Below are 13,459 nucleotides of genomic sequence, written 5' to 3' on the forward strand. Positions count from 1 at the left end.
GAATGTGTACTTGCATTCAATAACTTAGGTGCTAACTTGAGGTGGAAAGAGGCATTGGCAGCATTTTAGCACCTTAAAAATAGCTACAAGAATGTCAGTTACCCAAGTCGTTATGACGACTTGATTTGTGCATTGATTTGCGATGTGTGATTTGTGCAGTGCACAGACAAAGGTGACAAATATTTCTGATTAATGGGAAGAATCCCTTTAGTGTGACTTAACAAGCAGTTACACTATATTTGGAGAAGTAATATGAATATTATTCATATTAGAAGGAACAGGACAGAGTATTTAAAAGCTGTATTTTTTTGGGGGGCAGAATATGAGCTATTTTTTCTTGTAAAAGCAGCAAGGTTGTTTTGCTGGTTAATATCTTCACACTGTAGTGCAATCTCGTGAACAGTTGCTCAGGTGAAAGTTTTAATCTACTATCTTGAACTCAATGTTAAATAGCTATAATGGATTACAGTACAGCCTTAATTTTTGTAATTAGCAAATCATCATATCCTGCCCTGCCCTGCCCTGCCCTATTTCATCTCATGCAACAGACATTGGTTCCTCTTTCTGATGTTCATCTCTATATTTCCTATCCTTATTGAGAATCACCCAACATGCATAATTAGGAGATGATGCTGATAAGGATGAAATAACTTCATACCAATGGATAGCTTCCTATGGTCAATATGATGAAAACACTACACAAAAAAGCGGGTAAAAATGGAGAATTTTTCCTGTCCTCAACAAGGGATAGAAGTCAAGTAAAACTTCACATAGAGGAACATAATATACATCTGTATATTACACACACACAGACACACACACACTAATGTAAGGGAAGGGAGAGTGTATATATTCTGACAAATTTGGGAGGGGTGTTCTCTCCCCCCCCCATTGTTATGTCATAGTGAATCGGCTCATTTCATTCTTGCTAACCAATCAGCCAAAGAATTTATTTGAAGGTGGGAACTAAATCACTGACAAGGTGCTCTATAGTAGACTATCAAGGTTCAGGAGAAACCAGGGTTGAGGTTCCAAGCAGGCTCTGCCCTGAGAATGTGGAAACGGTTCCACCACAAAACCACGAAGCCCTTATCCGCGCCGACATAAGTGCGGAGGGCAAATCCGCGCCATCCAAAGCGCTAAGGAAAAAAGCGACCCTACCGCGATGACATAATCGCAGAGGGCAAATCCGCGCCTTCCGAAGCACTCAGCACCCTAAACCTAACCCTAAACCTAACCCTAACCCTAAACCTAAACCTAATCCTAACCTAACCCTAAACCTAACCCTAAACCTAACCCTAAAGCAAACCCCTAAACCTAATCCTAACCCTTACCTTAATTTAAATCGGCTTTCTGCTGCCGCGCTGTTTTAAAGCGCCCTTCTGTCGCCGCGCTGTTGTCGCCGCGGTTTTATCACCGCTATTTTGACGAGCGCGGTTTTGTTGTGCCACATGTGGAAATGTCACAGTTGATTGACCACCTCATGGACCTCAATTGACCGTCCATGATCTGTACCCCACATTTAAATCGGTTCGCTTTTTCCTAGGTAGCTAATAATGGGATTATGTCTTGTTTGACATAATAATTGAGTACATCGGAAGCCAAGGTCTAATTGCCAATTTGTGAGGATTCCAAAAGAGCTCTCGCTACAACCTACCAGGCCTATATATTCAGTACAACAGTGAGAGCTGCCCAGGACCTTCTCCAACAGAAAAAATATATATGCTATAAACAACTGCTGGCATGCAAGGGAAAGAAAGCCATTAGAAACAACTGGACACATCTCATTCAGGCAATCTTATTCAAAGAATCAGCCCTATTCTGGCACATCACATCAAGCTCTCAAAGCAATGGTCCATCAATGGTGGATAGCCACATCCTCCCTGGAAGCACTCTTTGGGGAGCTATATATGGACACCGCTGTGGAATGTCAATGTCCTAGCCAAACTACAGAAGGTCTAATTTTAGTTTTTATTTAGGTTAAAGAAGCAGAGTTTAATTTAGGCAGACTGTGATACATGTAGACCTAAAGAATGTATAATCATTTTCAAGTTGAGCATGATTCCTGATGACTTACACAGATACATCCGTGCAGCTAGTGTGATAGAGAAATGGATTGTCATTGTTTCATTCTGTCCCTCCCCCCCCCTTTTTTTTTCCCCCTGGCTTCCTGCTCTTCTGTGTATGGTACCTAACTTCCCAAAGGATTTCCCCATCTAAATCTTAACCAGGTCACCCAGAATCTCTACAGTCCCCATGAATGTACCAAGCAGAATTCAGAAAACCTTGTAGAAACAGTAATTAGCTTGGGGCGATACCTGAACCAACATAGTTCATGGTTTCTATTTGCATTCTCTGTATTACATCAATTTTCATGACCTTTAAAAGCAGCATTTAAAACAATATAAGGTGTGGGGGGGGGAGGGAATGGGACATTGCTCCATGCAGCTTATATGAAGTGAGGTGAATAAAAAGATAAATAGGAGAAGAAAAGGTGAAGGAGAAATGGGAATATAAATGTAGAAAGACAGAAGAAGTAGCTCAAAATATTTTGCTAATTAAGGTGAATTATAATTCTTTCCTTCCTTCTCCCTCTTCTTCGAGTATCAGAATTGAAAGGGTCCATTGAGGTTATCAGAGTCAACCCCAGCTCAGTGCAAGAATCCAGTTTAAAATATCCACAACAGATTGAATGCTCATCCTCTCCCGGAGCCATTCCAACAAACTGGATTTCTCACCTATTTGGTAATTGATTCCAGTGTCAAATTGTTCTAATAGTTAGGGAGTTTTTGCTAACATTCAGTCAGACTCATATATAGAATCCAATCAGGCATTTATTACTGCATATACTTATATGGGATAGGAGATAGTGTTAAGTGATAAATTCTTGAATCAAAGCACAGCTAAGGAAGGAAAGTATATTCCAACCAGTTCGTGTTCCATAATTCCGGTCCACATTAAGATTGCTCTTTGTTATACAGGAAGCATAAAAATCAGAAACATACCACAGATGGAATGTAACATGAAGTTTGAAGGTAACACTTTTAGGCTATCTCATAGAGCAGGAGTGTCAAACTCATGTTGTCATGTGATGTATCCCGACTTTCCCCCCTTCGCTAAAAGAGTGGGTCTGGCCAACATGTGACACCCCTGTCCTAGACCAATGGCTACATGAAGTCATTACGCCATTGCAAGTAGACAAGTGAATGAGCTTTTAGGATTATGTTGAACCAGCTGTTCAAAAACTAATGGTTAAAATAAGTCTGTCTTATACTAAGTCTGGCTTTAATTTCAACAGGGTATACAAAGATTAATCACTGTTTGCATTCTCAAATTATACACAGCGGCAGGTTTGAATGTGTTCACAGTCGGGAATCTTGAAGTTATGGACACCATGCTGAGTAGGAAATACTGTAGCTGTTAGGGGTAGTTTACGACCTAATTCTTATTACAAGAAGATAGCAATTTAAATGGTCTCAAAATCTACTTTTATCAAGGGATACATCAGTGATGCAAATTAAAGACAAAGCAGAGTGGCCTTGGGCCATTAGCATGGTTGATTCTGTTTTCATTAATCATGCAGATAACACCAGTGAGATGGTTCACAGCTTTGAGAAGTTCCTTTGTGTAAGGTGAGGTTTCTCTGTGCATAATGGGTGTAGGCTTTTTAAGACGTCCTTCCATAATAGGAAATGTACACCATAAGGAGATGTATACATGGACGTACAGAAATGCACAGAATCCTTATTTCTTCAGGAACAAAATAAAAATGGAAAGACATTTTTTTAAAAAAAAAATTAAAGTGGGAAATCCTATTCCAAATTGTTCAAGCAGCCTTTTTCAGATTTTCTAGTTTAAAAAATAGGCTAACGAATGAATATGTTGCTATTTTCAGTGCATATATAAGGTGAAGCTGACATGCATTTTAAGATTATAAAGCTCTGGCTGCCCCCCATGAATAACACTAAGCCAGAATTATTTCTGTGATTTCTTAAGCAAACCACATTGCATGGAATGCTAAGCCCTAATGAGCGAGGTCACACATCACATTAAATCCAAACCAAACAAATTAAGATTTAATGGAGTGTGGGAATTAGCCACTGTGTTAGCCTACACTACATGTTTCCAAATGCTTTGTATTAACTCTGTCCTATAGTATTTGGCAAATCTGAATTCCAGTAGACATGTACAATTCTCTGCTTCAAAGTCTTTAATTTTGTATAATGGGGGGGAGACCTGTATTTAAAAATATACTCTCCACATTTAACAAAAATGTAAACATATGAATAAGCAAAACATCAGCTTTCTAAAGCGTGTGAGAATAAACATTTTTGTGACATGATGCTCTATCTGCCTTTGTTGATATTAATTGCATTATAGACATCTGTTTGCAAAGTGAAACGCCTCTTGGGTTCTGAATTTGCACATGCTGAGATTGCAAGTTTTCAGGTTTCCAGATGGGAATAGACAGATTATTTATAATAGCTGTGCAGAGTTCTGTGCTGCAGCATTTTTGTATCTCCTTCCTGTTTGCACATGCTGAAATATTCTCCAACGTTAGAGATGGGTTCTCTGTTCTTCTTTATCTTAAAATAAATGCTATCTACGGACCTAGTTAAAGTGATTCCCAGTCATTCTTGAGCAGGCAGAAAACTATTTCGAAATAGGGGGGATTTTTAAGCTCACTAGTGATTCCTGTCTTGGGAGTATAGCCCCCTTCTGACGTGCTGTTGGGTGATGGTGGTATGACTTTGGAGATGCAAGACAAGTCAAGCAAAATCATTGGTAAAAGCCTCCTGCTTTCTGTTAACAGCATGAAAAGCCATTTACTGATCATAAGATTGTTGTAACTGCGGCATACATTGGGGGGGGGCGGGGGGCGAATGGCTAGACTTGCAGGTAACTTATTTGCAGAACCTGGTATTTCTCCAGACCTGACAGCTGATCCACAGGGAGAAGAATTTTCTTAGTAAAGTGGAGAGGTTCTTTCATTTTACCTGGCAGCTCCAGTGTTCAGTGCTAGATGCTTTGTTGTTGTTGTTTTTCCCCAGATTAATCCCACTGTCAAACAAATCTTCTGGACAGCTGATTCACAAATAGAAAGGGGGTGTTTTTAATTGACAGGCTAAAGCATGCTCCTTTCACTAGATTTTATAAGGCAAATGGAAAGAGCCAGAGAGATGTGGTCCTTCAAGGATCCAAGATCCATGTTATGAATTGCATCCGGAAGTCCATTGGGAGCTAGTCAGTGCAACTCGCCTAATAAAGGTGTAAGATGGGTGAACAGGAAGCACTCATAACTGCTCATATCACTACGATTTAAACCATTTGCAATTTTCATATGTTCTTCCAGGGTGGCCCATATAGAGTGCATGCATTACAATAGTCTAGAATGTACAGACCATGGAATCAGGGCATGAGTGACCATGTGTTGTGCTGTTTGGGCCCAGCAAAGGGCACAATTAATGGACAATGTAAAAGTGTTCGTAGCTCTCCTGGTGACAGATGCCACCTGCTCCTTAGGAGCCAATGAGCCATGAGTCCAGGAGTGTGTCTAACTTGCACTCTAGTTAAAAGTCTGTAGAGTTTCTCAGTCATCCAGATTGTCCCAAAGGTGCTTTTCAGGAGGCAACTGGACTTTCTAGGGGTTTTTTTTTAGAATCCAAGAAGCTTCTTCAGCTCTGACAGGATAGTGGGGAATGGAAGGTCTTCAAAAGAAAAAAAAAACAGAAAGTCCAGTTGCCTCCTGAGAAAACACTAATTGTCTTGCCAGAAGCTGCTCTTCCCCACTGAAGACCTACAGCCTCAAGATACCAGGACAGAATAGCACTGTATCATCAGCTGCAACCCATGCTAATGAATGAACCTCATTCAGTAGCTTCATGTAGATCAGGGGTATCAAACTTACAGCGTAACGTGACGTGTCCGTTACTTTTTTCCTCTTCACTAACTGGGTGTGGGTGTGGCCAGTGCATGACGCATCCAGCACATGGGCCGCATGTTTTAACAGCCCTGATTTAGATTTTAAACTGGCTGAGACTTACCCTAGAAAAAGCAGACTGTACCTCCAGACCTAACCCCTAAAGTTGATCCAGAAGCCGACCCACCACAAGGATTGCCAGAAAAATTTGAGGGGAAGTTTTATCCATATTTAAATCCATGTGGAGAAAGGCCACAATGTTATTTCAAGCCTCTTCCAGTACATAGCCAATCAGCATTAGCATTGGACTGACTGACAGTTGGTTTAATTTCAGTAGTGTTTATAGACTAGAGTCTTCCCCGTATCCGAGCAATACAGTTCATTAGGAATACATTAGCAAAGGACCTAGGCAATTGATTTTGTCACTCCTAAAATGTCTGTTTTCTTTGGGCGTTGCCTCAAACTGTCCACTGGGAGGCATTACCAATCCAGAGTTTACTGTCAATCACAAATAGTAGCTAAATAGCAGAGCATATTTCTGTGCAGAAGTCAATTCTTGCCACCTCTAGAAAATTCTTGTTGGGGAGATCTTCACAGAAAGGAAATATTAAGTTAATGGGACCCAGATTTTGCTGCAGTGTCCTGGGTTTCAGATATACTGTACACACATTAATTTCACTCTATACCTCATCTCTTCTCCTCCTCCTCCTTTATAAATTGATTGGTGCTTGCCATATCAGTTAGATATATCTATTGCAGCGAGCAGGGAAGATGACATGTAGAGGGATTTAAAAGGGTCCATGTAATTCTTAAATGAGACATTCATCGTTTCAGCAGAATAACTTGCTTTTCCCAATATGAGAATCCTAATAATCATTGGGAAGAGCCTGGAGTGTGCAGTGTCCATATTGTATAATAAACATTACTGTCTTTCTATTCTTTTTATCAAATGTTATTGTTAAAGAATAAAATGTCTGTTTTGAAATGAATCAAGTAAGATAAAATGATCAGGTGATTTCATCTACCTCCAAGATTCAGTTCCGCATTTTTGGGTGCATTTTAGCTTGAAATTGGCAGGGGGAATAAAATATTTCCCCTTACTACTAGCTTTAGGGTCTATCTCTATATATATTTAATCACACTGCTCAAGGACAAAAACATTATATGAAATACAGGTAACTGAAATTCTCTGACAAAGCCAAGACTTTGACGTGTATAATAATTAAAGTATAATTTGAGATGGCTTTAAAAACTGACTTGATATTAATGTCAATGACTATACTGATTTAATAATAAATCATTCTAAATCTTTTCTATTTTGTTAACAGACCAGAGACGACTTTCTGGGTCAAGTGGATGTGCCACTTAATCATCTTCCGGTAAGAACTTTTTACCACTTTGGCCTCTCTATTTTGTAGAAGGTAAATCAAGTGTGATCTAAGTCAAACGTAGGCAGAATTTGTAAGATCTTTACTGTTAATCGTTAGAACATATCTCCCAACGACCCATAAGATCTCACAGACTGGGCCTCCTTTGGGTACCGTCGACCGGGCAATGCCGGTTGACGACCACTCGGGGGAGGGCTTTCTCTGTAGCTGCCCTGGCCCTGTGGAACGATCTACCCGCAGAGATCCGGACCCTTCCCACTCTCTCGGCCTTCCGGAAAGCCACTAAAACCTGGTTGTTCCGGCAGGCCTGAGGCTGTTGACCCCAAAATACAGTCCAGCCCCCATCTAGAACGGAGTGTATGGTGTGTTGTTTTTAAATCTATCTTTTCTTTCCTTGTATTTTATTTTTGACTTTATTTCTGTATTGTAAGCCGCCCGGAGTCCTACGGGATTGGGCGGCATATAAATGTTATTAAATTCTAAATTCTAATTCTAGAAATCCACAAAGTTCACCTTGTCGAGCAGGGTTTCTCAACTATGACACCTTTAAGATGTGTGGACTGCAACTCCCAGAATTCCCTAGCAAGCATGCCTGCCTGCTGGAAGATTCTGGCAGTGAAGTCCATTCATCGTGCAATGTGTTGTTCATAAGTGTGAGTTACTTTTTCAGCTCTGTCGTAACTTTGAATGGTGCAGTCATTAAGTGAGGGCTGCCTGTAGACATCTACATGCTCATTCTGACATTTTGTCTAGGGTTTGGATTAAATGCAGCACCATGATTCATTCTAAAAAAAGTAGTGGAATTCAAGAATTTGAAAATATGACGTTTCTGTCGATGTTTCATATCTACTGTTATTGTTTAGTTGAATGAGACTGTCATGTTCCATCCCAATTATAATTTATGATGGACTTTTAAAATGAGAAAATCCATTGTCTAAACTTGTTGAGCCAGGGGAGGAGTCAAGCAGGAATTAGACTGGAATCTCTATATAGGCACAAAAGAGAAAGTCCACCCCACCCCCTTGAATGCTGCTGAACCTTATTTAATCTGCCTCAGATTCAAGCCACCAGTCTGAGAATATTCCTGTGTTATAGGCACAAGCAATAAAATAGCTAAATGAACTCTTCACATGTGGATGTAACTGTTTGTGCCTGCTAAAATTGCAGTACTTTAATGTTTTCATAGGTATATAGCAGATTTTTATTTAAACCTGAATAAGTTATAGGCTAATTTTATAGATTTACTTAGCAGTTACAAACAACTTAAACTGAGCAAAAATGCGAATTTTGCTATAAATGTAGGCAATCTCTTCATCTTTTTTCTTTTTCATATGCTTTGTGGTTTAAACTTTAAACTTTAAACTTTAATGGTATGTATGCCGCCCACTCCCTAGGGACTCTGGGCGGTTTATTCTATCTTACCAAGAAGAAAAGAAAATATGAACATTTTGTAATAAATATGAACATTAGTTAAGAAGCAAACTCAGTAATTTAAATGGAAACTAACATTTTTAAGGCCTATTTTTTTCTAGCGTCAAACAGTTATGGTTGCTTATGAATTCTTGCACATTGCTTTTTCAGTTTGCCTGTGGAATGATTTTTTTCTCTCTTTACCATTGGCTTGCAGTGGTTCAGAACTAAAAAAAACTATGTTGTATCTTGACAAATTAAGGATTTCACATAGAGCTGGTATTTTAAAGAAAACGATGTATTGAGCTATGCAATGAGTAGGAAAAGCCAAGACACTTCTGTGTTCCTTCCAGAAGGCCTTTAAAATCCAGCTCTATTCCCAGAGTATTAATGAAGCCCTTGTCTTGTTTTCTTGTATTGTTATTTTTGTTTTTTTAGTTGAGATGGTTATGTTGTGTTGTGTTGTGTTTTTAATTGTTTAATTGTACAGCCTGCTGTTGTAAGTTGACCAAAGTGTTTGGAGTGGAGATGTCTCAATAGTATGTATTGCAGAGCTCAATACATAATATTGAAACATAATTTTTTATTATTATTATTAATAATAATTCTATATCCCACGTCCTTGGGTTGGACTCCCTAGGACCGTGATGGCGAACCTATGACACGCGTGCCACAGGTGGCACACAGAACAGCACGCCAGCTGTCAGCTTCGGCGTACATGCACATACCAGCCGGCTGATTTTTCGCCATCCCCAAGCTTCAGGGAAGCCTCTGGAGGCTGGGGAGGGAGAAAAACAAGTTTGTCCTGAACTTCTGGTTGGCCCATTCGGGCTATTTTTCGCCAGCCTCGGAGGCTTTCCTGAAGCCTGGGGAGGGCAAAAAACAGCCCCAAAGGGCCAACCGGAAGTTCAGAAATGATCTATTCCAGCTTCCAGAGGGCCTCTGGGGGAACCAGGGGAGGCCATTTTCACCCTCCCCAGGCTTCAGGAAAGCCTCTGGAGCTTGGGGAGGGGTCATGCGCGCATGCGCAGGTGAGTGGGGAGATTGAGTGAGCGTGTGCGTGCGCAATTTTGGCATGCCGTAAGAAAAAGGTTCACCATCACTGCCCTAGGAGATAACAATTCCATATCCAATGGAATTGGAATCTGGCTGACTGTACAACAAACCATAATCGTACTAAATGATTTAATAAATAATCTTTTATGAAAGAGATTTGGGATCTTTCTTTAAAACAACTGAAAAGAAAGAAGTCAGTCTTTTTTCTCTTTTTTTCCATGATGATCACTTACTGGTTTGTGTTAGGATGAAGAGAGAGCAGCATTAAATACAACTTTTTACGTAGTTAGAGTTAATAACTCAGTACAAAACAATTTCTTTACGTTGTTCAGATTTCTAAGAAAAAAATGTTGAATCCACTGAAGACAGCTGCGTGCACGTATCTCTTATGTGCTTTGTATGGACGGATAGATGATAATAGTAATTTCCTCTTATTCCAGCTTGTGGCATTCAGTGCCAAATTGTTAAATTTGCATCCAATTCAAATGTGCATTCATTCATTTATATAATACTAATCAGTGATGATGTTAAATAATGCATTTCTAAAAATGGAATATGTTCCACTGAAAATAAACTGTGGAGAATTATTTTGGACGTTTCCCACCCCATTCTGGTAATTACAGATTTTGGCTAGCAAGTCCCAGCAGGTTACTAAGAAGACAAATCGTTGCAGACAATGAAAATCCAGATTACTTTTTTCCCAACAGCATCAAATTTATTGATTGCATCTTACCAAGGTGGATTTGATTTAAATCAAGTTAATTTAAATCACCATTTAAATCACTAGTAAAAGGGCTTAATTTAAATCAACTCGTTTTAAATCATAATTTTTGAAGAGCAGCTGCCATCTTTGTCCCGCAACAGCTCCTCCTCTGACCCACTGTTGACTCTCCCAATATTGCAGAATATACAGCCTCATGCTACATAACAAAGCTCCATTTCATGTTGAATAAACTACATTATTAATGTATCTTAAATAGAAAGCTATCTTTACTCCAAAAGCATTTTTATTAAAATAAATTTAATAAAATAAATTTAATAGAATCAAAAAAAATCTACGGTATTTAATTTTTTTAAAAAACCGATTTAAATTTTAAAAATTCAATTTTTAATTCTTTTTTTTTAAATCATCAATGTTTATTGCATCTTAATCTAAATATCATTTAACCCTCAGAAAATGGCTCGTGTACATTTTTTATAGAATCATGGTAGAAAGTTAGATTCGCCCCTTCTGGTCCATCTCTACCTAGTCCCTAAGATAGCAATAGCAGTTAGCAATAGCAGTTTATAGCAATAGCAGTAGACTTATATACCGCTTCATAGGGCTTTCAGCCCTCTCTAAGCGGTTTACAGAGTCAGCATATCGCCTCCACAGTCTGGGTCCTCATTTCACCCACCTCGGAAGGATGGAAGGCTGAGTCAACCTTGAGCCGGTAGATTTGAACCGCTGAACTGCAGATAACAGTCAGCTGAAGTGGCCTGCAGTACTGCACCCTAACCACTGTGCCACCTTGGCTCTATGCCTCCTTTTCTATCTTTCTGATGTTGGGGAAAAACCAGGAGCCTATTTGTCAGACCCGGAAGCCATCTTTTCCTTTGGACCTTCAGGCCTGCCACATTTTCTGCTATGGGAAAATAGGAGGGGGGATTATATGGAGTATGAGAAATATATAGTCAAAATAACATGCTTTTCTCAGAGAGTCAAGGCCACCTTGCCCTGCAGCTGCAATGATGTAACTGGGAGGCATCTCCGGGGTTGGATGGTGCCTGATTGGATCATGTGATCGGCATGTGGGTGCTGTGCAGGGACTTGAACCTTCTTTTGAGTAGGGAAAACCTGGAAACTTTCAGCTTCGGGTTTTCACAGATGTGCCAACATGATATCTCTAATAAAATGGAACTTTGAGGAACGGAGTCTTCTTTTGTTGGGGGTGTTACTTGGAACCCTGACACCTATGAGGAGTGGGTGGTCAAGGAAGAAGCTTGATAGTGGATTTCAAGGACTATATAACCCTACAGTCTAAATAACAGACTAGATGGAGACTTTTCATTATTTGCCAGGCAGCTGTTCTGTAGGAATTAATTTACTGTTTCCAGCTTTGTCAGCTGTTTCCCCCCCCCCCCGTATATTTGTGTTAGCCTTGGGTATTATAGTTCTCTAAGAGGCTGAAAGTTGGGGTGGTCCAGTAAAGAAGTAAATATCTAATTTCCAGAGGGGTGTAGAATAAATTATGGAGGTATGCAATAACAGATGCTTCTCTGTTACGTGGCAAAATTTTAACTGGACATGCTTCTCAGCAACAGATTCAAGACATATCTCTGGTTAGGTATTTGAAAGAACTAGAAATAATGTATGTATGTATGAATGTATGTTTTGTGCATATGAATTTGAGAGAGTAAGTATTCCCACAAAGGATATGCTGGTTGATACGTTTCAACTATTCTTAGTTGGATTTTTTTTTCTTTAGTAAAGAAAACATTTTTGCTGGTCCCTGCATATAACATACAAATCCAGTTCTAAAAGGCATTTTTCCTCATAAATGAAACTGAATCATGTCCTAATGGGGGGGAAATCTATTATTCTCCTTTAGGGAAGAAGTCTTTTGTATTTTGATAAATAAACCTTTGGATATTAAATTTTGGGTATTAAACAGACAACTAAAATATTGGATCAGGAAAAAGTCCAGGTTTTTGCTGAGACTTGCAGTTGGTAATGAGTGGAAAAAGAGAACAATTCTAGACTGTTTTAGGACTTTCATTGGTGTCTTGAGTCGTATAAATTCATCTTTGTCTGGGAATTTAGTATGTCTTTGCTGCAGCTGTTCTAGTTGATTTCCTTAAGTACTGGAGATTTTAAAAACATGTCCATGTAGTTTCATTTTAGAGTGAAGTGTCTATATTAAAAATTTACCACATTTCTCAGGATCTTTCCAATTTCTTTAATTAGCACGCACCTCTTTATTCCTATCATTAATCATTACTGTTAACAGTACAGAGTGCATTGCAATTTTAAATCTCATTTATTATTCTTCCATTGGCCTGTGAGAGAGGACTTGTAATTGCATTGGTACATAAAAGATGGAACCATCTGATTTTTTTTTTCTACTTTGAGGTTTATTTTTTACGTGCTACATCTCTTCCCTTTTTTTTCATTTTCCTTAATATTCTTCCAATCACATTTTCTGAGTTTTAAAATCATTATCTCAGCAGGACCTGTCACCAGCATGATGATTAACAATAATGATAAGTCATCCCATCCTTCTGAAAGTGCTCTTTATACATTGTCATTTGCTACAGCATGTTAAGGCCATTTGCTGTCCAAATGTTACTGATGAGAGAGTGAAGCTAAGCCTAGTTTCACCCCTTTTGCAACCGAGAGTGTATTATTTGAAGGGGGGCTTGCCATCCCCGACACACTGTGTCACCAGAATTAAAGACTGCGCAGCATTTCCCTTCTTGCCCTCCAAAATGAGGACTAGAACCCGGAACAAAAGTTGGTTTCAAATTGATTTGCATTTGTTTTTATGTGAAACAAGTGAAAATTATAGATCGGTAATACAATTTCTGCACAATCATCTGTTTAAACATTTCCTTCTCTCAGTTTAAACATTACCATTTGGTAATAATGTTGGGGAAATGCCCTGATTCCTCTATTATTTTTAGGCATGGATATAGCTTGGGGTTT

The 13,459-nt window shown here is 39.1% G+C and overlaps 1 protein-coding gene across 8 annotated transcripts in view; it reads left to right on the top strand.

Annotated features, from left to right (window-relative positions):
- The window catches only part of NEDD4L (NEDD4 like E3 ubiquitin protein ligase), a 352,866-nt gene that overhangs the window by 253,435 nt on the left and 85,972 nt on the right, over nucleotides 1-13,459 (top strand). For all 8 annotated transcript variants that reach the window (XM_087715361.1, XM_087715363.1, XM_087715362.1 and 5 more), the window contains one exon: nucleotides 7,249-7,299. In XM_087715361.1, coding sequence (XP_087571487.1) covers nucleotides 7,249-7,299 — 51 coding nt within the window. The remainder of the gene's footprint in view (nucleotides 1-7,248; nucleotides 7,300-13,459) is intronic.

Source organism: Thamnophis sirtalis, unplaced genomic scaffold, assembly GCF_051295495.1.
Source record: "Thamnophis sirtalis isolate CommonGarterSnake01/CBP01778 unplaced genomic scaffold, rThaSir2_p1.2 scaffold_5, whole genome shotgun sequence".
NCBI classification, from domain to species: domain Eukaryota; kingdom Metazoa; phylum Chordata; class Lepidosauria; order Squamata; family Natricidae; genus Thamnophis; species Thamnophis sirtalis.